The sequence below is a fragment of the Peromyscus eremicus genome, chromosome 17, assembly GCF_949786415.1.
Source record: "Peromyscus eremicus chromosome 17, PerEre_H2_v1, whole genome shotgun sequence".
In the NCBI taxonomy this organism is placed as follows: domain Eukaryota; kingdom Metazoa; phylum Chordata; class Mammalia; order Rodentia; family Cricetidae; genus Peromyscus; species Peromyscus eremicus.
The window spans coordinates 51546421-51573380 of NC_081433.1; the positions used below are offsets into that span (position 1 = coordinate 51546421).

The window sequence follows — 26960 nt, forward strand, 5'->3', positions numbered from 1 at the left end:
AAACATAGTGTCGTGCCTAGTTTTATGTCAACTTGACACAAGCTAGAGTTATCTGAAAGGAGGGAATCTCAATTGAGAAAATACTTTCATAAGATCCAGCTGTAGGACACTTTTTTAGTGGTTGACTGGGGAAGCCCCAGCCTGTGGTGGGTGGTGCTATCCCTAGGCTGGTGGTCCTAGGTTCTATCAGAAAGCAGGCTGAACACACAAGTGAACAGCATCCACCATGGCATTTTCATCAGCTCTTATGTCCAGTTTTCTGCCTTGTTTTAGACTCTGCCCTGACTTACTTCATGATGAACAGTGATATGAAAGTGTAAGTCAAAGAAGCCTTTTCATCTTCAAGTTGACTGATAGCTCCTCTTACTAGTTTGTGTTACATTTTTTTTTTTGGTTTTTCATTTTTATACTCTGTATCTTAGTTGGGGTTTCTATTGCTATGCAAAACACATGGCCAAGGCAACTGTCAACACATACTGAAGTACTTGAATACTTACTTGTCTTTCTCCGTAAAGAACTCATCAAAATGTGCTTTACCATAATTAGGAGCCAAAGGTTCAATTTTTCAAGCAGTACATATTAACTTAAGTAAACATGAGAGAGGGAATGGGAATGAAGAACAGGAAACGAGTGAAACAGAGGACTGGCCTGATGTTTAAAGAGAGGCCAATCAAAATTCAACAAAACACCTATAAATGTATGCACACTTACTGTCACCGAACAGAATAGAAACTGAAATTTAGATATATGCATTTCAAAGATTTAGACATCATTGAAAAGAAAAGAATGAATGCAGAATAGCAGTTTTGGAATAAGAGGATACACACACACGTGGCCATCCTTTAATCAGCAAGATGGGCCATATTGCTATTAATTAAAGGAGCCATCTACCCCTGAAAAAACATCAAGAATGATGAGCTTCTAGCAACCCAACAACATGAACCCATCAATGGAGTTTAGATCAACATGAGAACACTGATAAAAAAAAAATGAGAAAATGGGAGACCACTCAAAACATGGAATAAAATCTAACAGCCTTCCATTGGAAGCATTATGTAAGAAAACGATGCTCCAGTTTTTGAAGAGAAGTAGGAAGAGGTGGAAAGTGATGGGCTTATGTAACAGCAAATCTCATCTGTTCTGTCTAAGGGGGTAGGTGAATACTTCCCTGAAGAATGACATTTCAAAATATGTCAGGAATAATTAAAATTTTATAAAATGAATATTAAAGAAAAGGTTTGGAGATTCTATGATTTGAGATTTTAGGAGAAACTTATGTGATACCCACATGGAAAGAGCTGCATAAACCCTACCACACAAAGACTTCTGTGATCTTTTCCAGCTCATCTATAAATATCACATTTTGCAAAGGTATTTTCAGTTTATATGTAGGAATCAGAACACTGAAAAGTAAACCTCAAGTGCAAAATGATGTACTTTTCACTAAAAGTTATAAGCTTTCACATAAGAAAAGTAATTAAAATTTAGCACACAAATGAATTATACTCAAAATGTTTGTGAATCCTACATGTAATACAGCCTATTGTCATAAGCTTGCTTCACTACTTTATTTTGTTTGTTTTGTTTTGTTTTTGTTTTGCGAGATAGGATTTTTCTGTGTAGTTCTGATGCCTGTCCTGAATCTCACTCTGTAGTCCAGGCTGACCTCAAACTCACAGAGATCTGCCTGGCTCTGCCTCCCAAGTGCTGGGATTAAAGGTGTGAGTCACTGCTGCCTGGCCTCACTACTTTATTAATGGAAACATTTGTGTTTTAGTCCTTTCTTTTGTATGTAATAATGGGAAAAGGATTATTTCAGAATGTAATAATTCTCTTGCTACTGTCAAAGAGTAGTTTTAGTGTGTTGTGCCTAATATCAGGAGGTCTCAGTTGCAGTTTATATGTGCTTATTTAGTAAAGAACATCAAATCATTCATTTTTTTTTCTGTCTGGGGAATAACTTTGAATTGGTGGAAAAATTGTAGTATTTTTCTTCCCTTTAAGGTTTTGTTAGGAAGGCATGGTTGTCCCTGCCTTTTATCCCAGCCTTCAAAGATAAGGCAGAAGAATCAGGATTCAAGTACAGCCTAGTATACATATTGAGTTAAATTCCATCCTGAACTACAGAGACAGTGTCTTAAAACAAAACAAGACAAACAAACAAAAAACACAAACAAAAATGAAACCAACAAAAATCTTTAAGATCCTGTATACGGATCTTTGTAAATATATCTAAATGTTTGATTAGAATATTTTCTTGTGAGAAAACATTTCTGTGAATTCTGTCAATTCAAATGGTTCAAATACTCTAATATTTCTTCCCTTCTCTGGTATGGAAGCTACACTAAAATCTTGACATCAGGCTCCATGTGTATTCAAATTAAACAGTAGATAATCTCTATATTTATTTCTAAATAATGTTATAAGGCCAATATAAATCACTATACATTTTCTTAAAAACATTGTACGTTACAGAGGTAGTTGGTTCATTTTTTGTGCTGTTTGGTCAGAAGGCTTCAGTGAGTTAGTCACTAAGGATATTGCCTTGTCTTTCCTTCTCTTGACTTGAGTGAAATAATTTATTTAATGTTGATGTGCATGTGTGCATGTGTGTGTGTGTGTGTGTGTGTGTGTGTGTGTTGTATGCACATTATCAGTATTAAAATGCCATTATGTGAAACTCTCAAGTGACAATATTGACATCTTTTGTATATGAGATCATGAATATATTGAATTTTTTTCTTTTTTGTTGTTTAAGACTGCTAGTTCCAACCAAATAAGCACAAGAAACCAGTTCTCATCGAGGCAGTTTTGATGACTTGATGGGGAATTTAAAGCTTAAATCCAGAGAAAACATGTGGAAATATTCCCAGTTATATAATTAAGAGGACCACTCAGTGGTCAAAGAGTTGTCCTGTGTCAGCTCAAATCCATATTACTAGAGAGCAGAGGAAGAAAAACAGAATTTTAGGGCTGAGACATCATATTAGGTGTCTCATAATCTTCTGCATCTCCTGCTCCAGAGGATCCAATGCCATCCTTGTCTTCTAAGTGAACCCACACACATGCAAGCATCCATACAAATGCATACATGCACATAAATAAAAATAAAGTAAAAATTTAAACAAGAAAAGCAAAGGTTTATATTGAGTGGAATAACAAAGATATTTTGTAGCTAGAGTTTTCCTGCCTGGCCCACAGTCAGGAGAAATCTCTCTCACCTGCCAGTCCCAAAGCCGCTCAGACTCAACCAAGTAAACACAGAGACTTATATTGGTTACAAACTGTATGGCCCTGGCAGGCTTCTTGCCAACTGTTCTTACAGCTTAAATTAATTCATTTTCATTAATCTATACCTTGCCACATGGCTCGTGGTTTACCGGCATCTTCACATGCTGTTTGTCATCGTGGTGGCTGGCAGTGTCTCTCTGATTCAGCCTTCTACTTCCCAGCTTTATTCTCCTCCTTGTCCCGCCTATACTTCCTGCCTGGCCACTGGCAATCAGTGATTTATTTATTGACCAATCAGCAACACACTTGACATACAGACCATCCCACAGCAATATTTCTATCCTGTCCCTTTGAAGAAAATTATCTATATGTTTTTCCATTGCTCTTCTTTTTCAAATTTCATTTTAATATATTTTATTAATTGTTCAAAAAAATTCATGCAATATATTTTGATTATCTTCACTTTCACTCCTTTCTCCAATTCTTTCCAGACCTAAATCCTACCCAACAACTTTATTTATTCATTTATTTATTTCTCTGTTAATCAACTTATTTACTTACTTGTTTACTTATTTATTTTTAAGAAAGCATCTGGGAATAGTTGTCCAGGGCCTCCAACTCTTAGAATCATTCTGTTGTAGAATATTGTTTTAAGATGTGTTACTTCTGTTTATGTTGTATTTGTTTAACTTTGTGAAGCTATGCTACTCTGTCTAAAATACCTGATGGTCTAATAAAGAGCTGAACATCCAGTAGTGAGGCAGGAATGAGAAATAGGCAGGGCTGACAGGCAGAGAGGATAAATAGAAGGGAAAATCTGGGAGGAAAGGAGATCAAGGAGTGAGAGAAGGAGGAGGACATCAGGGGCCAGCCAGCCAGCTACACACTTAGCAATGTAGTAAGAAAGAAAGGTATACAGAAATAGAGAATGGGAAAAGCCCAGAGGCAAAAGATAGACAGATTAAATTAAGGAAAGCTGGTAAGAAACAAGCCAAGCTAAGGTCTGGCATTCATAATTAAGAATAAGCTTCCTACGCCGGGCGATGGTGGCGCACGCCTTTAATCCCAGCACTCGGGAGGCAGAGCCAGGCGGATCTCTGTGAGTTCGAGGCCAGCCTGGACTACCAAGTGAGTTCCAGGAAAGGCGCAAAGCTACACAGAGAAACCCTGTCTCCAAAAAAAAAAAAAAAAAAAAAAAAAAAAAACAGCTTCCATGTGCGATTTATCTGGGAGCTGGGTAGTGGGCCCCCAAAAGAGCAAAAAACAACCAACCACACTTTCTGCCCCATCTTCTACAATGTTCCCTGAACCCCAAGAGTAGAGGAAATGGATACCCTAGAGTCAGTTGGTCCCTTCATTTTGACCTCTTATGGCTTTCTGTAATTATCTCTTCTACTGCAAAAAGAAGCTTGGTGGGAAGGGGTTGGAGGTACACTTACCTGTGGATGTAGAGATGAGTCTTTAGAATGCAGTTTCAAAAAAAATGCTTGGCTTCTCCTTTAGGTTCCATGGGCCCAAACAGCCATAGGTACTTGACTGAGTTTATAGTGCTAGGCATGAATTCCCTCCTGTTGAGTGGGCTTGAAATCCAATGAGGTGGCTGTTCATTCACTCCTGGATAGAAATGCCACCATTGAACATTTAAGAATATCCTAATGGGAAAAATACAGGTTCAATGTGTTCAGGATCCTTAATGGTACATGTTGTCAAGCAGCCTTGAAGAATAATTCAACATCACATTATTAACTTACAAATTTAATATGTGAACACATCAGGATAATTTTTCTAGATGATGTTTAATCCTAAAAAATAACAAAAGGAAGTGCTATGAGATACCTGAAGGTTGGATACTTTATTTGTTTTCTGTCTTAGACATGGTAAAATGCGAGAAACTAGGACAGTTCTAGTGAACTTTGAAAGCAATAACCTCATAGGAGAATTCAGCGTATGTATAAACTTTGTAAATAAAATCACATTTCCTTCTGTTTTCTTTGTACAAATAAATTACATTCTATTAAAGCAGTTGAACTACAACGTAAAAAAAAAAAAAAGAATATCCTATTGTGCTGTTCTTTGTTGTGATTTGTAGATAGTATACCTGGATAGGACTATTGTTTGCTTTTCTCCATTGGGGAACTTCATGATTCCTTCACCTACATGAGTGGGGTCCTGAGAGAGGAGGCTCCGAGGTCAGGTCCAGACTGATTCTTCTAAGTTCTGTGTCCAAAGCATGTGCTGTCTTCATCAACAGGGTCTTACGTTCAGTTTCTGAGAGGTAGTCAAGGGCAGCTGCAGCAGCCTATGTGATTGTGTGCATTGCTTGGTGTTCCCAGACCAACAACTCAAAAGGATTTTCCTTATGCCTGGCTTAAGAGTATAGATGAGTTGGTCTATATTGTTTAAGAGAGCATCGTCACTCTGAGTGCCATAACTAGTATATTGGTTTATGCTGCATTTGTTTAATGATGTAAGGGTGTGTGTTAATGATGTAAAGATTCATTGCACTGGTTTCACCTTCCCTGCCTAAGGCCTAATAAAGAGCCTAATAAAGAGCCGAATGGATAATAGCAAGGCCGAGACAGGACAGGTGGGGCTGGCAGTCTGAGAGAATAAATGGGAGGAGAAATCTAGGCTCAAAAACAACAACAACAAGGGGGAGAGAGAGAAGAAGAAGAAGGAGAGACAGAGGGACATGCCTGCGGCCACCAGCCAGACAGGAGAATCAGTGAAAGTAAGATATATGAAAAAAATACATGGAAAAAAAGGTAAAAAGCCCCAAGGCAAAATGTAGATAAATGGAAACAGGTTAAGTTATAAGAGCTGGTGGGACAAACATAAGATAAGGCCGAGCATTAAAAACTAATAAGTCTCTGTGTCATAATTTGGGAGCTGATTTGTGGCCTAAAAGAAAAGGTCTGGTACAATTTGCTTGTATATTTTATTTATATTCTGGCTTCCAAATATTCAGGATTTATTACTAAAAGTGTAATTGCTGTGTTTCAAAGAACTCTCAAAGCCTTTCATGCATAATTTAATAGAACTTATTGGAAGAAATTTAAAGTGTATTCAATTTGTATGAACTTCATATATTATTTAATTTTGAACCTTTTGTACATTTTACACTATTGTTACCTGGAAGAAAATGAAATGAACATAGAAATTATTTTGAGCCATAGAAGCAACATTACATGCTATTTCTAAACTGTCTCTTACTACATACCACACACATACACATATGTATATGTATATGCTTTGTAATCTCAAATTCCTCAACCGAGTGATCCTCATTCCTCAGTATTCTGAATGCTGGGACTATAGTCATTCAGACACAACCATACTCAATTGAATTCTTGAATTCTTGAACTGTTTTTGGTACCTTGAGTAAATCTTTCACTCTGAGGAAATAGATGGCATAAGGTGGTCCAAAAAAAAAAAAAAAAAACAAACAAAAAAAACAATGTAATAGAGATTGTGGAAAATTTTTTAGCAGGGTTACAGAATCCAAAATGGATGATAAAATACCCAGGGTCGAGCAATAGATGGAGAAAGAATCTAGCAAAATTTTAAACCACCAGAGAGGTACTTTCCAATAGCAATATGTAGAATCACATAGACAAAGAACAGTGGGGGTCAAATGCATGTCTTAACTGTAGCCACCGTTCAGTCGCTTCTTTTTAGAGCAGTGGTTCTCAACCTGTGGGTCACAACCCCTTTGACAAACCTTCATCTTTACAAATATATACATTATGATTCATTACTAGCAAAATTATAGTTATGAAGTAGCAATGAAAATAATTTTATGGTTAGAGTCACTACAACATGAGGGCGTATATTAAAGGGTTGCAGCATTAGGAAGGTTGAGAACCACTTGGAGGGTGAGAAAGCCAAGAAGATAGATATTAAATAAGCCAGTCTTATACCATAGAGCGGTGCAGCCCATGAAAGGCGGGCTAGATTTGCCATCAGAGAATGTTATAGGTCAGTCTAATACTTTCTCCCTCCACATGTAATCTCACTATGACATTCCTGTTTTCTCCAAATTATGAAATAAGTGAAACACTAGCCCATTCATTGTCTTACCGTGAAGGAACACTGATTTTTCTATAGTCTTTGCAGGATCAAAATGAAACATGGCTTACAATTCCTGCTTTCCAGCTGAAGGCAGCAAGAGAGAGAAGGAAAAATAATCACCAGGGAAAAACAGATGCTAAATGCTTCACTTGTTTCGTGAAGGAAAATTAGCTTCTACTGGTGTGCTATTATTCTCCCACTGACTTCTCTCCATTAGTCTTTGCCAGAAACGGTCAGGAAGTTGTATTTTATTTGCTTTTTTTTTTTATCCAGTACAATGACTCATATGTTAAATTGCATAGAATCTGAGCCATTGTGTTTTCTCTACTTACTGGTTGTGAAAATGAATGGACTTGTCCTATTAGATATTACAGTACTAGAAAGCATCTGAGAGGATCTTCTAGTTTCCTAGCACAGTCCTCCTAGTCAGGTATAAGGATTTTTCCAAGTTCATTTCACTTGACTAGAGAAGATTCACTTTGAGCTTCTGGGGACTAAATGTTCCTTTTACAGAATGGTGCTATATTGAGCTTCAAGCTATGACTTAAACTCTTGGAAAACAGCATCAGACAGTTAAACCTTATGAGAAAAAGTCTTCGTTTACATGACTGAATGAAACTCCATTTAGCCAAGACGAATGTTCCTACAGAGGTTTCTCTAGACTCAACCACAGTCACAGTGCATATGGAGTTCTTGAGCAATAACTGTAAAGGTTCCAGAATAATCTCTAGGAACTAGACAGAATATTTTTTAAAAAATATTCATTTATATTTATTTTTATTTGTGTGGGTGTTTTACCTGCATGTATGCCAATACATCACATGCCTACAGTGCCACAGAGTTCCTGCATATTAAATGAGTATTACTGGGTACAACACTTTTTGTGGCTTAAATACAAAAACTTATGAAAATCCTGAAGAATTTCTTTTTTAATTTAATTAATTTTTCTGAGAATTTCAAAAATTAATAATATGTTTGCATCATTTACACCCCTGCCTCACCTCCGACTCTTCCTGTACCCTTAAACTTCCCCTTAAACCCTTGACTTCTATAGTAGACTTCTATATTAGACACACACCCCACTCATCTGTATGTGTTTAAGGCTGACCCCGTGGGATTGGATAACAGGTCAAGATACTTACCCCTGGAGAAGACAGATTCATCCTCTCTCAACAGCTAGAGATTGCCTATGAATTTTTATCTAGGGTGACACTTTATAATAGTCTTCTGATCCATGTCGCTAGGGTGACTGTTTTTGTCATTATTTAGCTCTTGTCTTTTTGTTTGTTTGTTTGCTTTTTGTTGTTGATGCTGATTTTTGGTTTTTCAAGACAAGGTTTCTCTGTGTAGCACTGCCTGTCCTGGAATTCACTCTGTAGACCACGCTGGCCTCAAAATCAGAGCGGTGTTTGGATTAAAGGCATGCACCACCTCTGCCAGCTCAGTTTTTGTTTTTTATAATATTTATCTTGTCTTTGATTTAGTGATCTAGTTCCTCTATGCTTTCTTCCACCCACTGACAGTATGACTGCCATGAGACCTAGTCTGCTTGTGAGACTTTCCATTGACATTTGTTAGCCTCATTGACCTTCATTCCCTGCTTCATATCATGTTGGGTTATCTTTAGCATATCTTTCTCTTTAGTGAGTTCTATTTTCCTACCTTGAGTTGTTCTAGTTATTTCATTCATATTTTTATGTTTTCTTCTTCTTTGCTTAGTTTATTCCTGCTCTCTCTGTATGTTCATGTGTTTATTTGGATCCTATTTGAGTGTTCTGAATTTGTTAAGAAGTTTTATAATTGTTCTGTTGAGTTGCATCTCTTGAATTTCATGTAAGTTATTCTTCTTAGAGAATGTTACTATGAAGCTAGATATTTGTGGGGGGAGAGCACTATCTTGGCTTATCCTATTGTTTGTGTTTCTGTGATGGATGCTAGGCAGTTGGTGCAGGCTGGTTGGCTTTGGGAGGTATCAAAGATGTAAACTAATGCTGAGGGGCCCAAGTGTAGTGTGTGGGAGGGGTGGCATAAGGAATGGAGGGTGTCTGAAGATACTGCTGGAACAATTATGCCATGTAGGGTAGGACTTAAATAGGAACCAATGAAGAAACAGGGTAGAAGATAAGAGACTTACAGAAATAAAACCAGATGGACCACATGGGGAAAGCCATGATGGGAAGGACTAGAGAAAGAATGGTTATAATTGATGGTTAATACATGGCATAAGACGGCTGTGGGTGGGAAGTAACTTATGAGGTTGTCAGGATAACAGAAAGACCAGCTTTGGGGACTGTAGTATGTGAGATTAAGTGACTGTAGTATGTGAGATTAGGAGGGAGCAGGCTGTGGACCATGATGGGTGCTTACTCACCAGCTAGTGCTGGGAGACCTCAGAGTGCAATTGTGCTATGTTTTACATTTGTCTGAGTTTTCTGCTTCTTTGAGATACTCATTGGGGGAAATACAGCAATATTCACAAGCTATAAATTTTAAAAAAATACCTGGAAACAAAGGAGCTTGACTTCTCACTGAGATAAAATTTATGCAAAATAAAATGCATTGTTTTGAATATATGATTTTATAAATTTTATTATATGTTGATATATGTATTAAAACATACTTGCATCAAGATAAATATATTTTCTATTATTGCCCTGATATTATAGCTAGTCCAGTTTTTAATCTTCCTATTTTCCATGGTGTGTGAGTGTGTGTGTGTGTGTGTGTGTGTGTATTTAAAATATCTAATGTTAGCAGTATTTGATCAACTCTGATCACAATTTCCAATTAATTAAACCACAAAAGAGTTTTTCTGTTGTTTCATACTGTAGAATTAGCGGCTAAGTTTCTTTGATGTATAGGGCAGAAACATTAAGCTATAAAACTACAGGTAAAATTATTTTTACTCAGCCACTTCTAGAATTGGTATATTAGGTGGAAATTTCCATCATGCTTCTGTTTGAAGCAGTATTTTAGTGGTAACATACCATTAACACATTCAGTTTTATCAATGGAAATAAAAATATATATACTTATGATGAAAATTTGTCATTATTTGTTTCATTGAATAATAGAGAAGTAAGCAGACCAGTGAAAATTACAGATTTCTATTCATAAACAGTTTTGCTAGCAAGAATCTACTTTACAAAAGAAATTTCATTAGTGTTGATGACATTAAAAAATTTGAATTTATATGAAACTTTAAGATAAAGAATAATAGAAAATTAAATACAATATTATACTAACATTTCCATCAATCATCATTTCAAGTAGAATAATAATAGAATGAAATTCTGGCTTATAATAGCATTTGGAAGTTTAGTAACAGATATGCCAGTAATCAGTTATATATCTTTCACACTTACAAGGCAGGATATTTTGTAGCTGGAAGATTCAGAACATCCCAAAGCACATTATTGAAGCAATATTGAGTCTTTTTTCTTGTCAAATAATACAGAATTACACCTGAATTGGCTAATAGTATTGACTTCCATGACCAGCATGGCTTTGGAATGAACCTGTCTGGGACCACGGGGAATAATTGACAGGGAATAACATACAGAAAAGCTGGGTTTGGGTGATCTATGCACTCTGACAGAGATGCACCAGCAGCACAGGATGTCTGTACATTTATTTTATACAGCTGAAGGAGGAAACACATTTGTGAATCTCTGTGTGGATTCTCTTCAGGGAAGCAGTTGCAGGCTGCAGTCATCTAATCCAGGAGAAGGAAACTGTGGTTGACACTTTCTGCCCACATAGTCAATATCCATACTCTAATCAAGGAGACGGCCATACTTAATCAAGGAGACAGCCTTGCTATTCCCTAGGACCAGGGGAGGGTCTTGCCATTCCTGTGGGTCTTTGGCACTGGAGTCCTTGACATGACAGTGCTCATGTCCACAATACACATTGGCTCAGGACTTCATCTGTTCCCCACAGTAGATTTCTATGCTCAATATTTGTAATGAGGAAGTTGAAGTGAGTGGAGATGTGAGTGGAGGAGGGGCAAGGGTTTGAAACTAAGAAAGTCACTCCAAAGACTTGTGGCTGCATTTAATTACATTTAATACTGCAAAATGGGTTGTCAAAAACCTAAATAAGTATCAGGCATTGGCTCTCTTTTCAATGATGCTCACTTGCACTGCCTGACATTAAACCATCTGGCAAGTTTTGGTAAGTTCCCTAGAAATCATTCCTTCCTTTTAATTCACAGTACAGAATTTTACTGAAATGAGCTCTCAATTTTGACATGGGTGGTTTCCATTTTTCACTTTTTTCTTTGATTTTCATTGTCTCTTTGGTCTGTTGATTAAATATATATAACTACTTTCTGGTATATATTTATATGTAATTAATCTCCTTTCAGTGACTAAATGTTTATATGTACAATAACTCTATCATAAGTGGCTCCTTGATCTCTTCTACAGTATAATGTAGGATCTTAGAACAGATTTAATTTACATCCCTTTCTTCACTATTCCCCATGTGTTATACTTAATTTTACCATGAATTACACATTAAGAGATAATTGTCATCATCCCCATTGTTCTTTTAACAGACATAGCTAATAAAGTTATCAACCCTGTGCATCCTTCTTTCTGTGTTCTCTTGCATTTCTTTCTTTATTGAAATATCCTATAATTCTTTTCACAAATGGAAATAGAAGATTTCCTTTGGGATGTGTATTTTCTGTTACAAATTTCTGTCTCCACTACTCTAAAATGGGTAATTTCCCTGTATCTGCAGTTCTTATTTAATTATTCTTTTTTCCTTTGTACAGGAAGGATAAAATTGCCATTAGCTCTCAGGTCTATACCCAGTATTTGATTACTATCAGCACAATTCTTTTATCTTTTATTGTTTTAAGTTTCACATGTGTTTAGTCACTGAATTTATTTTTAATAATTTTTCCACAACTCCTTACTGCATTCATTGAACATCAGTGTTGTTTATTAATATAGTAACTGAATCTTAAATTTCTTTTGAATACCAGAAGTTCTATTTTAATATTTTATGTATATCTTTTAATTATGCACTTATATGTTTTATGTTTAAGCAAATATTTAAGAAATTAAAGATAATTAAGCATACTTTCCTATTGTTAAAAAATGTTTTATTTCTTGATAAATGTATCAAGAAATTTTTTATTAAGTGGTGGTTCTGGGGATAGTTGGGGAAAGTGAAGTGAATATGACAAAATGCACTTTAGGAATGTCTCAAAATGAATAAAAATAAATAAAAAAGCTAAAGTTAAATAATACCATTACACATTCTCAAAATAAAAAATAAATATATTCAAACTCTATAATATACATTTTCTGTGTTGCATTTTTCATGGTTTCTGCAAGTCTTACACTTGTTAACATTCTTCTAAGTGCTGCTAACAAGAAATATTGACATTCTAATACTATTTAATCTTCCAGTGATTAAAACTAGTGATTATTGTGTATATATTTATGATAAGATTAAATACTCCAGAAATTACAGATAATGGACTATCTTAAAATAGTAATCTTCTTGAAGTTGTTTATGATCTATTAAACTTAAAATGCCTGGGCATTTAAAAATGTTAATTTTTAAATCTTAAAATTGGGTCATTCCAGTACTATTTTTAGATAAGAAATAGCCATGCTATTGGAATTCTAATTTCTATTGGTACTGCTAATTCTCAAAAATAAATATAGCTCCATTTTTGTAACAAAATAAATTTTGTTAAAATTTATCTTTTCTGAATGCATTTCAGCTCCCATAGCCTAAGGAGTTTGCATTAACCCAAATTTTGAAAAAAATAAATAAAAAAAAACATTGAAAAAAATAATTTCATTCAGTGATCCTATTTTTTATGTACATGTGTGTAAAAATGATGTTTGTGTGCGTGTGTGTGTGTGTATGTGCATGTACGTGTATGTGTGCATGTGTGTGTGTGTGTGTGTGTGTGTGTGTACAGCTCATGCACTTAAGTATAAATGTATGTGCACCTGTGTACAAGCTTACAGAGGCCAGAGGAGGGCATTTGGTATCTTCTTCTGTCCTCTCTGCCTTATTTTCTGGAACTTGGTCCCCCATTGAACTTGAAGTTTTCTTTCCATTTTGGCTGGGCTGGCTGTCGAATGAACTTGAGCATGTCAGATCTGAGTGTCTCTGTCTCCCAATGCTGAATTACTAGCAAGGACATCCATGCCTGGCTTTTCATGTGGGTGCTGTTGATCCAAACTCAAGTCTTCATCCTTGTTCAGCAAGTGCTCAGATCAACTTTACTGAGCCATCTCCCCACCTCAGTCAAGAGTGCTACATGAACTGAAAACACAAAGTAGTTATTAATCTTATATTTTCATGGTCTCATGCACAATAGAAATTAGATATTGTCTAAAGTCAATATGAACAATTATTAACAACCCTGTCTCTCTCACTAAGGGAGAAATCTGTAGACAAAAACAGCATCAGTGAGCTAGATATGTTTTATGTAAGCATGTTTGTTTAAAATTAGTTTTCTATTTTAACATTACAAAATCTAATCATACAAATCTAATCATCTTAAATTATTGGAAAATGAATCTTCAAAATGATAGTGATTGGCATTGTAGATTTTCATCATGCCTTGTCTTTTGGTTGTAAATAACCTCTAGGCAGCCTGTTGTTTATAGCTCTTACAGGGGTTATATTAAGGGCTGACTGACCAATTGTTTAAATACAATTCAGTGTTCTCCTGAGTCATACATGAATGGGAGCAAAAGTTAGAGTCCTACAGTTTCCTTGATCTTTACTGAACCGCTATTCTCTGGGAAGTGAGAAAATATGCTACATAGTGAAGGCAAAAGGACAGACACTGTCTGGAAGGATCTGCTGATGCATCATGTGCTTGCAAATTCTAGTGACAAGCATAGAAATGGCACGTAAGTGCATCTCTATGGAATGCAATCCATGTAGAATAGAACGGTAAAAATAAATTCAAGCACTCCCAGGGCATAGCCATGCTGTGATAGAATAGAGGGAAAATGGCATGTTGAGTTACCAAGAACCAAGCACGTATAAGGGAAATGATCCTGTCACCATGACAAGAATTGATGAACAATGTTATTTCAGAAAAAATGCCTATGAAGAATAAAATTTACTACAGAGCAAATGTCCTGAATCCCTAGCAATGTAAGTACAGACAGAATAAGGATGTTCCTCATCTACACTTACTTTAGCGAGAGATATGAAACATCAGATTTAACTAGAAGGCTTGATGCATAAAAGTTCTACTTTAGAGAATCATCAGAAAACAGAACATGCCTGGTGGTGGCGGCAGCGGCGGCGGCGGCGGCGGCAGCGCACGCCTTTAATCCCAGCACTCTGGAGGCAGAGCCAGGTAGATCTCTATGAGTTTGAGGCCAGCCTGGTCTACAGCATGAGATCCAGGACAGGCACCAAAACTATGCAGACAACTCCTATCTTGAAGAAGAAGAAGAAAAAAAAAAAAAAAAGTACTAGATTAGAAGTCCCTAATTTCCTGTAGAAAAATACTGAAAAGGAGCATAAGTTAGTCTGTGCAGTACAAGAGGTCCAGCCAACACTTCAATCCACTGAGTTCTCTGTACCAAGGTATTACTTTTAAGGTGTTGGCTTTTGTCTTATTATTATTATTATTATTAAACATACTTTCTTTTTTCATCCAGCTTGTTTTTATCAAAGTTTTTCCTCCCTCATCTCCTCTTAGGTCCTCCTCAACTATCCAACTTCCTGCCTACCCTCTTAGAAAACAATCAGGAAAAAAATTATAATAAAACAATACACTCAAACAAGAAAAAAAAATCACAAGAAATACATACGCAAGTGCATACACACACACACACACACACACACACACACACAAATACACACTAGAAATAGACTCAGAAACAATAATAGATAAACAAAAGACAAGTAAGGTTAAAAAAATTCTCAAAGTATTATAAGACAAAAAAATCTCCAAAAATCCCATCAAGTTTGCTGTGTGTTAGCCCTCTACTGCTGGCATGGGGCCAGCACTTAAATAGGTTTGTATAGACAAGGAGACTCCTTTGGAAAAACTAGTTTGTCCTTTGAAGCAGTTGTCAATTGGAGGTAGCTTCTGGGTTAGGGATGAATGCTCATGTCCACTTCCTGTCCTAGTGCTGGGACCCCATCTGGCTTGAATCTCTACAAGCCCTGTACATGGGGGCACAGTCTCAGTTCATATGTGCATCAGTCTTCTTGTATGTGAGAGGGACTATTTTCTTGGTGTCTTCCATTCTTACTCTCCTTTATAATCTTCCTGTCTCCTCTTCTGTATAATTCAGTGAGGTTTTTTTTCTTGTTGTTGTTTTCAAGACAGGGTTTCTCTGAATAAACCTGGCTGTTCAGGAACTCACTTTGTAGACTAGGCTGGAGTTGACTGTCACTCCTGAATGCTGGGATTAAAGGTGTGTGCCACCACTGCCTGGCCTCCTTCAGCAAGTCTTTCACTCTCTGCAAATTGTCCAGTCCTGGGTCTGTATTTGTTCCCATCTCTTGCTGAAAGAAGTTTCTCTGATGCTGGCTGAGCAAGACACTGATCTATAGATATAGAAGAATTTTATTAAGAGTTGTTTTATTGCTCTGTTCCTTTAGTAGAAAGATATTTGATTTTCCCTTAGATCAATGGCCTATCTGGTCTCCAATTCTTGTATACCTAATTAATATCAGGCATGGATTCTATCTCTTGGAGTGGGCCTTAAATTCAATGAGATAATAATTGTTTATTCACACAATTATGTGCTACTATTTCACCAGCATATTATGCAGACAGATTAGAATGGCAAATTGAAGCATTTGTAGCTAAGTTGGTGTTTATCTTTCTCCTTTGATAGCATACAGAGTACCTTCCAGTACCATGAACACTAGAGTCAAGAACACTAGGAGTCAAGGCTCTTGTTAGGGACCAGATTTTTTTCTCCATGTTCTATGGGATACGTACTTGTAGTCTTCAGCAATAGGATCTTGCCATCAGTTTGTGGAGAGTAACCAATATCCTCAGCAATAGCCCGAGATATTTAGGGCTTCCATTTGACCAATGACTCAATATCTCAACCCATTGCTGGCAATGTAAGTTTCACTCAGTAGTGGAAAAGGTCTAGTCAAGATTTTCTCTCCCATGTTGTTTGTTGATTCCAATCAGATTTATTTCATATATACTTATATTATAACATGCTTCTACTATAATGAGTTTCCATACCACCCTTCAAATGGCCTTCAGTGTTCGCTGTTCCTCAGTGTGTTCCCTCCCTTCCCTCCCTCTTCCCTACTCTTGGTTTAATCCTCCAGTTTTGTGTCTCAGTGGTGATATTGTTTCTTTTTCTTAGGACCAATTATACCAAATGTGTATACTATGACACTTTTGACCCACTGAGAATTCAGTGCTCAGCTATACATTATAGTAATAGGGCTGCTGATATAATTTGGTAACAGGAGGGCAGGTTTGGCTAAGTGTATGGATCTGCATTCTGTCCTCAGCTCAAAAACAGAACCGAAAACAAAAGCAGCTCACATTCAGCTTTTTGACCTAGTGCTGAGGCCGGGCTTCTCAGTCTTCTCTTGCTTTGATGTATCCTCTTATGGACTGGATCTTTTCTTACTAACATATTTGCCTTCACTCACATCCTACCTCCACTGTCTCCCATCCTTCCTCACTCAGACAGTTTTGTATTTAACATGTACATTAGGCCTAATCATCCAGTTTACCAAATTTGAGAAGAGATAGGAGATTCTGGATTGAAAAATAAGTGATGCTGATAAAAGAATAGGAAGAAATCTACATCACACCTGCAATAAAGTTTAAAGGCTAAGATGAATTTGTTGGAAATACAGGCCATGCTTTGTGAACTGAAACAAAATAATAGGAAGCGTTAAGTCCTCAAATTAAATCACATACATAAAAATGATTATTCAAGATTACAGTGAAGAAATGAGCTAGCTAAAATCATCCTAGCAGAAATTTAACTGGATGCTTGAGAGGAAGCTATCAAATCTGATACCAAGTCGATAGCCAACATTATGTTGTAAAAGAAGATGACGGGGATTCACTGAGGTAAATGGTGAAATAGCTGGGCATCCTATGGAACTGACCAATTCTAGTCTGTGAGTATCAGCAAGTGATTTGGTTCTATTAATGTTGTAACTTCCAGAATAAACTCCCAAGCATCTGTACTGACATGTGCAGTGCCTTATGGTTTTTTAGGCTATCACAGAGTGAGCTCTAAAATCTTCAGATGGCTCAAAATCACCCTTACAGACTTTAATTATTCTTATGTTAAATGCTGTCTATCCATTTAATTCTTCCTGACCGTTTTTGTCTAAATTAACTTTTTATTAACTCTTTGTGGATTTCACAGCATGCATCTCGATCCCACTCATCTCCCAATCTATTCGTATTTGCCCTCTGCCCTTGCAACCTCCCCTAAAAGATAAAACAAATTAAAATTTAAAAGAAAAGGTAAAAAAATAAAAAAAAAAAATCTTGTCGTGGAAGTTGTAGTGTGACACAGTGAGTCACACAACATACCCTGTAGTCCATACATCTTTACTTACAAGTGTCCATTGTAATGCGTAATTGGTCTGGTTTGAGGCCTCTAGTTTCTGCTACATTATCGATACTGAGCCCTCACTGGGACTCCTCTTGGATATACTGTTGTTGTCCTGCGTTATGGAGATCCTGATGCTTTGGGTCTACAGGACCGGCCCCTTCACGTGCTCCAGCAGATCATAGGTGAAGTGGATGTTGGGATGGGCCAACTCATAGCCCTGGTTCTGTGCTTGGACGCTTGCTATATTGGTCAGTCCACCAGCAATTCCCCATCCTAACCACCAGGGTGAGCACTCCAGAATTTCCAAGGCTAGTTCACCTTATGCAGCAGGTAGCAAGGAGAGGCGCCAGTTGTGTCATGCCTGGATGTAGGTTAAGGCACACCTACATCACCAAGGCCAGCTCTACTGTTTTTCCCAGGTGAGGTGCAGGGGTCACTCAGCCAAGTGCTGCAGCTGGTAAGGGGAGGGTTCAGCTCTCCTGCACTTGCTCTGGTAACCTCAGGGCCAGCTCTCCTGCCTGCCACAGGCGGCAAGGGTGTGGGGCTTCTCTTCCTAGCCTGTGCCACAGTATGGCAGATGAGGGGCAGGGCCAGATCTTTCACTCTTAAGCTCTCGGGTGGCTCATCTGTGCCCCATTCAATGGGGTCAGCTCTTTGGAGCTGGCCCTGTTGAGGTGCAGAACCCACTCTCTGATTGTGGCGGCCTGTGAGGTTCTGGGCCAGTTCTCTACAGTGTTACAGCCAGTGGGAGGCAGGACCAATTCCATGCAGCCCTAGCCTCTTGGGCTTAGGTATTAACTTCCTGTTCATTTTTGCTGATATACATTGTACCTCTTGCCAGGTAGTGCTATTCTGTTATATGATGCTTTGTATGTGTAGAATTGAATGTAAACATTTTTCATAATTTACCTTGTGTGTTTATTTTCTCACAATTCATTTCTTCATTACAATATTTGAGTGTGCACTCATTCTTGCCTTCTTTCCCTGTCTCTCCTTTTCCATATTAGTTGTGCTGAGGATCATACCCAAAGACGTATTCAAGTTGATCAAATACTTTAACACCAACTGCATATTAGCCCTTTCATTTCGCTTAACCAAAAAGAAAGTTTCAGATGCCACAGGACTTTTTAAAATGTTCCAGTGCAGAGTGCACAAGATAAGCAAAACTGGAAGATACTTTAATCCAAATAAGAGTAAAAGGACCGTACATTTATTTTTGTTTTTGAGACTGTATTTTAATCGCAACATTTCTTTCCTTCTTCGGAAACCTTCCTTATACCTCTCCCTTCATTGTTTCAGATTCATTGGGTTACATTTTTAAATTATATTTTAAAATTACACAAGACCTGTGTAAGAACAATCCAACCAAAACCCCAGCATGGACTCAGGGAAAGGCTGTTGAATTCCCACTTATGCGGAGGTGCTATAGGCACTTAATGACGATAAAGGGATAGTCATTTTCTTTCAGAGATGTGGCTCCTGAGGCTGCCAGTGCTCCTGTAGTTAGCCTTACACACTATACATACAGAAATTGCTACATTGATTCAGTGAGGTGAATTACTTTGTTTTTGTTTTTGTTTTTTTCTGAAAGAGTACATGAAGTTGGGAAGTAAGAATAGTAGGTGTAAGGAGAGGAATTTAGAGGAGGAAATGAGAGGTTGCTTTGATCAGAACAATATATGCATACATGAATTCTGTAACAAAAACTTAAAAAAAATGAAAACAAACTTCACTCACAATGAGATATCATAGATTTATTGTATTCAAAATGTAAATCAAAACTACAATGAGCTATCACCTCACTTCAGTTTGAATGGCTATTATGAAACCAAAAATAGCAAATACTAGTAAAGATGTTCCAAAACATTAATATAAAGTAGTTGAAATCTTACAGAATTCAGTATGGAAATGAAAATATCTGTTGTGGAATATTAGTTTAAGATGTGTTATATACATTTATGCTATGGAATATTTGTTTAATGATGCAAAGATGTGTTACATTCTTTTATGTTGCATTTGTTTAACTCTGCAAAGCTGTGTTACTTTGCCTGTCTAAAACACCTGATTGGTCTTATAAAGAGCAGAATAGTCAATAGTAGGCAGGAGAGAGAAATAGGTGGGGCTGCCAGGCACAGAGAATAAAGAGGAGGAGCAAGAAAAGGAAAAGGACAGGAGGAAGCCAGGGCAAGCCACCCAGTCACATAACCAGACACAAAGTAAGAAGAAAAGAAAGCTATATAGAATAGAGAAAGTCAAAAGCCCAGAGGCAAAATTGATGGTATAATTTAAGTTAGGAAAAGCTGGCTAGAAATAAGCCAAGCCAAGGCAGGGCATTCTAAAGTAAGATTAAGTCCCTGTGTATTTATTTGGGAGCTGGGTAGCAGGCCCCCAAAGAGTTAAAGAGTTAAATAAAAAACCCTAAAAATAGATTTATTACATGGTCTATGCTTTCTACTTCTGAGCAAATAAATATTTGCATATATACACATTTACTCTTTTGAACATTTAAATAAAGTATAATACATCTATTATTTAATATTTCATTGTCTATATGACTTAATACTACATTTTAAATAACATATTTTAATCTTAAAATTAGAATTTTCAGAAATTTATGCTGTTGAGTTATTATGTTTATGTATTTTTAAGTATATTTTACATTCATATTTCTTTGAACTTACTGATTATAAAAACAGATATTGGTTGAGGTTATTGTGTAAATATACCTAATATTTAACATCTCCAAGAAGTCAAATTTAAGTTGGACACTTTTTGTCATCTTGAGTTTATCCTCATTTTAAAATGAAAAAGGTTAGTATCAATCCAGATGTTGTATTGAAAGGTAGTTCAAGACCCTTCCAAACAATTTTTTGTATTCTAATATTTTTTAATTACCTGGCTTCAAAGTTTATTCATTGAATATAATTTATTACTTACAACCTTTCATAATTTATTTCTCTCAATTTTGACCTGCAATCAAATTGCACACTTTATGTCATCATAATTTGAGAAAACCCACAGTCCAGCCCTTCCCAACAACATGTCACAAGACAGTTGTCACTAATCAGAACCAGCAATAATTATTAAACATAGCAAAAATAAGATAGACAAAGGTGAAGGCCATTATTATGACCATCTACTAGTGAGTTGACAGATAAATTATGGTATATTCATGAGATACAATATTGTTCAGTGGTACAAAAGGATTGAGTAGTAATTCATGCTATAATATTTTTATAACCTCTAAAATATTATACATCATGAAATAAGCTAGCCTTATTGATTCAATGAATATGAAATCCAGAAACAAATGACTAATACTATATAGAAGGAAATAAATAGAAGATATTCAGGAGTTTAAAATTGCTGTGATACTAGCATACTGTAAATGCATTGCAAACTATTGATTATAATCTTTAAATATACTATTTGAATATATATCCATATCTTTATGAATGTATCAATAATTTTTTTATAAATGTCAGTACATTATATAATTTTGGTGTTGGAAGTCACATAGAGACAACTTAAATATTGCTTTCAGTGGTATGCAGAAGCAATCCATAGATGAAAACACTGCATGTAAGGTTCTCTGTGATGCACTCAGCTTGCACAGTAGTGATGCTCCAGACAATTTTTTTAGTATCCAATGAGTTATGAGTGATACTGACATCTTTGTCTTTATCCTTTTACTATAGCAACCAGCATATATGAAAGGTAAACAAGGCTAGCAGCCATCATTTTCCACCAACACAAAATAAGTAGTATGACACCACCTCCTATTTCCGGCTTTTCTATACTTAAGAACAGTTTTAATCTTTACATTTGTGCTTGACTTGTGAGCAGGAATTCCTGGAAAGGATCTGTAACTTCAAAGACTGATTAGCTGATTAAAATTAGGGTGATGTGGGGAATTGGAATGTTTCAGGTCCAGAGACTAAAAACCTTAGAATTGCTTACCCCCTCTGTCAGAAATAACATCCTTTGGCTAATAGATAAAAATCTTCTGAAATTTATTAACTTTTGTGAACCACTAGCTTGCTTCAAAAGCTAAAAAGGTCATCAGACAGCATCTTGGAAAACTTGCTGCTTCCTGTTCTAACCACCTCTCTAATATAAACAACAATGTGTCTTAAACTTGCCTTGATTTCTGACTTTACTTGTTCTGTAACCTGTGAAACTGCTTCCATGTTGGAACATAGTATTTAGGATAATGTTTTTCTATTTTCTCAGGCCATAGTCATTCAAAATGACTCTCCCTTTTGGTGAGAGTTAAGATTTTTACACCAACATTTCTACACATAGCACCTTATGAATGTTAACTTCTGAGCTGATTAGGTGATACTGAACTCAGCTGTGATCTACTCTGAGGTAGGAATTAGACACCTCTCTCAGTAGAATAAAAACATCAGGAAGGCTTGCAGATGAATACAATAAAATTCCATGATTATGTTAAAACAAGAGTAGAAGAAGAGAAAGTGATGAGTGTGAATATGAACAACATACATTCTTTACATGCATAAAATTGTCAAAAATGAAAAAATACAAGGTGAAATTAATATTTCATAATCTAGTTAATGATTATACAGAAACATTTAAAATCTCTGTCTCTCCCTCTGTCTCTCCCCTCTCTCTCTCCCTCTCATTCTCTTGCTTGCAATCTTGCTCTTGCTCTCTTGCCTTCTTTTTTGCTCTGTTTTCCTCTCTTCTCTGAAGCTTTAGATCCAGCTAAGGACCCGTGCTTAAAGATCAAATGCAGCCGCCACAAAGTCTGCATTGCTCAAGATGCTCAGACTGCACTCTGCATCAGTCACAGGAGACTCACACACAGGTAAACACTTTGAAATTAAATCCTACTAATAAAGCAGTATTATTTGCCACAGTATGAATATTTACCAATATTTTGATATTTGATAAAGATATTTGTTTAAATGGCTCAAGAATCTTGGGCAGTATAGTCATGAGAAAAATTGATTAAACATTGCTGTCAATCAGAATTCCTAGGGATTAGGTAGTTTTAAGTCTATGTTATACAAAGCTGACTTTGTAAAGATTGAGTTAAAATATTTTATCTGAGTAGATATGCTTTTCAAATTTAGAGACTAATTGCAATTTGCATACCTCTATAAGTGAGATGCATTGAAAACCCCAAACTAGACCATTCTACGGGTAGAAAGACAGTTTATTGTCTTGGGCATAGGGACTGATAGAGCTTCCTCAGAGAATGGAGACACCAGTACATGGTGGGAAAAGCCTTACTAGCCTTATTGGTAAGGTTGCAATAGGAGGAGACTTGTGAATCAGAACAGCCTGAGAATTCAAATAGGGTCCTTGATCTATTGCAGTCTGTTTGGGTTAATAAGGAACCAGAGGCCCTTTGCCTAAGATAGTTGACCATGGGGGTAGATAAGGTAAGTAAAGGCTTCCCTGATAAACAGATAGGTGCCTCCCAAGATTCCTGTGGAATGCTGAGTTTAGGTATTTGTTTATCCAATAGCAATACTCTGTTTATCAGTAAGAGGTCTGCCTGGATTTGGGCTAGGCTGTCAAGTAGGCCATTGTTAGCAGCACTGCCATTTTTAGACCTAACTTCCTCTCTCTCTCTCTCTCTCTCTCTCTATATATATATATATATATAATGAATCCGGCTTTTGCTCTTTTTTAAAAGTGGGATAATTTATGTATTGTCTTTAAATTAAATTAACAAAGGAATGTTGTTGCTACTAATATATTCTCAGATGATAGTTGAAATGCTTGTTTTAGTAGACTTGCACATAAATATATTAAAGACACAGGCTTCTCACCCCAGCTGCTTGAGAGGTGAAGCAGAAGGAACAAAAATTGTGTACTTGAGTAGGGTAAACAGTGGAGTTCAGGTCCAGCTTTGACAACTTACTAAGACCTTATCTGATTAAAAAATGAAAGACCAGAGCCAAAACTTACTAGTATGGTATGTAACTAGACAGCATGAAAAACAATAACAATAAAAAGATACACCAAGAGATAGAGAAAAGAGAACAGTAGAAAATAAAAATGGGTTATATATCAATCAAAGAGCAAATATTTATGTTTAAGTAATGTCATTAATAGAAACATATAAATATATGATATCTTTTATACCCTGAATGGATTAGAAATTTTTATTATGTCAAATATGCAATGCCAGATACTTAGGGCCAAGGCAGTGGGAATTAAAAATATCTATAAACCTCATAGTATGCCTTGAGATATACACATGTCATGTTGGTTGAATGACTGCAGAAATTAAAGAGACAGTTTTAAAAATTTTGAAATCACACGTGTATGACATCAGTGTGCTAGAGAAATTCACAAAATGACAGAATGGAGTTACTAGTAACATATTGCCTGTCAGTCATGACTTTTGTGTTTTATTAATAAAGAAATGGCAATCCTCTAGCCTGGACATTTTGTTATAATATTTGTTATTGACCTATTTCCTTAGGATCCTAAAGATATCCTGACTTTTCTGAAGCTTTTATACTTAATCTTCACAATTGAAAATACTGGTATTTGATGTGCGAAGTTGGGAGTAGAATGGAGATTTTGACTTGAGGGATGAGTTAGCAAATGGTGTCAAAGTGCTTTCAGATGAAGTTCAGCTCCTACGTTGCAGAGATTTCATCAAACTGTTTACTTATGAGCAAAACTTGGAGCTTGAGAGACTGCTCAGCAGCTAAGAGTGTTTGCTGCTGTTTCAGTGGAGCCAGGTTTTGTTCTCAGCACCCACATGGAGCAGCTAACATCTGTAATTACATTTCCAGAAGTTTTGATAGCCATTTCTGGCCTATGTAGGCACTGAATTCACATGGTGTACATAAGAAAAATCAGGCACACAAATATATACATGATATTAATCAATTAAATGTTCTTTACAGGTTCCACAAAGCGTAGCAAGATTCCGGCCACACAGTACAAATTTTTAATAAAGCTCATTGGCTCTTCCTTCCTGACTCCATCAACCTCAGTCAAACCCCGAGCTTTATTTGCTGAGATCAGTGTCTAAGCTTATGAATAATCATGCTACCTCACTGTGAAGACCTAACCACAGGCCCAGGGAGATAACTCATCAAGTAAAGGCACTTATCACCAAGCCCAATGAGCTGTGTTGTATTCTCAGAACTAATATTATGGAAAGAAAGAACTGAGTCTTATAAATTGTCTTCTGACTTCCATTCCTGCTCCATGGCATGCACATACCTCCCCGCCCACACACAAAAATAATAAATAAGTAAACATATAAATAGATAAATAATTTTAAAAGACTATAAACAAAAGGAAACTTGCTGTCCTGTTGTGCATGGTAAGGCTGGTCAGAAACAGCCTAAATGTTCCTCAATGCAAGCTGCTGAGTCACCTTGAGCACAGAAGCAGCAGCAGCAATTCTTTCCATGGCCAGTGGAGTAGCAAAGATCCCTAGGTTATAAGGTGGCAGGCTTCAATGCTTTATGTAAACTGTATTTGGTCCTGTCTTATTACTGACAGCAACTACTTAAAATGGTGCACACTGAATACAATCCATAACCAATAAATAAATAAGTTGATATTAATATTTTATGTGCTTTGTTTGCTTGGAGAAGTCAGCAAAAATTGCATACTTGCACAGCCCTGTAGGAAGTAGAACTTTGGCATGCAGTCTGATCTCTGACAACAGCTAATATAAGAGCAGGGCGGTGGTGGCGCACGCCTTTAATCGCAGCACTCGGGAGGTAGAGCCAGGCGGATCTATGTGAGTTCGAGGCCAGCCTGGGCTACCAAGTGAGTTCCAGGAAAGGCGCAAAACTACATGGAGAAACCCTGTCTCGGAAAAAAACAAACAAACAAACAAACAAAAACCAAAAAAAAAAAAAAAAAAAGAAAACAGCTAATGTAAGAGACACAACTCTTACATATGGAGGCATGTGAACAAGTTGGGTTAGAATACTGAAATAAAAGAAATAGAAACCAAGCTGAGCAGTGGTGGCGCACGCCTTTAATCCCAGCACTCGGGAGGCAGAGCCAGGCAGATCTCTGTGAGTTTGAGGCCAGGCTGGGCTACCAAGTGAGTTTCAGGACAGGCGCAAAGCTACACAGAGAAACCCTGTCTCGAAAAACCAAAAAAAAAAAAAAAAAAAAGAAATGGAAACCAATTAGATTTTTATATTGATTTACTTATATCCAAACACTAAAAAGAAATGGATCTCACTGTCTGCAGCCTCAAGTGCTGGGAGAGTTTTGCTACTGACAGATGCTTTTTTATATCGTCATCCCCAAACTAGACTTCACAAACTCTTCTTTTCCTTAGAAACTTGAACTTCTTGTTTTATAGTGTTCATTGCTTCCACAGTAAATTCTCTCATTCAAGCATTTATTAGTTTGCTGGACATTTCATGAAGTTGGCTTCTGTCCTTCCAATATTGTAGACCCAAATCATATGGACTGGCTGGTTCATATTTTCTTTGAATAGAGCGCAATGACTATTATTTATAATTCACTCAGTGTTGTAGTTTCATCAATTGAAAGAGTCATTCTCAGAATATTGTGTCCATAGACTTCATGCATATTCTCTAAAAGCAAGTTCAGGATGTGCATGGGGGCAATATTAATTTTTAAAAATATTGGGGGAAAGAATACATGCATGATTTAACCAAAACAGGTTGTAAATACACAAACTGGAACAGGTCCGTGATATTATTTTTAAGTTGTAAGTTTGTGGCTTGGATTTGCAAGTAGATAAAACTATAAACTTGTTCTAGCTTGGTGATATAAAAAAAAATAAAAGCAGAGAGATCATATGATGGCATAGCTTACTGTGTGTTTAACACATGCTCTAATCTCATTTGCTAGCACATAATGTGATGTAAAATGTACAAATATGCCAGGATACAGGTCATATTATTTGCATATTTTTCCAGTGGAGTCTTCTGTGGTGAACTGTTCTTAAATCACCACAATGCTGGGTTTTCTTGTTAACTTTCCATTACCATTATCATCAGGAATTAAAGCACAAAGTTTTTTACCAGTTAGGAAAAACACTAATTATAACAACTTTCCAGATATTTTGGTGTTTTACTGCGATCTCTGATGGTTTTCTTA

The 26960-nt window shown here is 36.5% G+C and overlaps 1 protein-coding gene across 6 annotated transcripts in view; it reads left to right on the top strand.

The window, feature by feature from the left end:
* The window catches only part of Spock3 (SPARC (osteonectin), cwcv and kazal like domains proteoglycan 3), a 350556-nt gene that overhangs the window by 153253 nt on the left and 170343 nt on the right, over positions 1 to 26960 (top strand). For 4 of the 6 annotated variants that reach the window (XM_059244713.1, XM_059244714.1, XM_059244712.1 and 1 more), the window contains one exon: positions 22584 to 22698. The exons of the other annotated variants lie outside the window; for them this stretch is intronic. In XM_059244713.1, coding sequence (XP_059100696.1) covers positions 22584 to 22698 — 115 coding nt within the window. The remainder of the gene's footprint in view (positions 1 to 22583; positions 22699 to 26960) is intronic. 6 annotated transcript variants of the gene reach the window in all.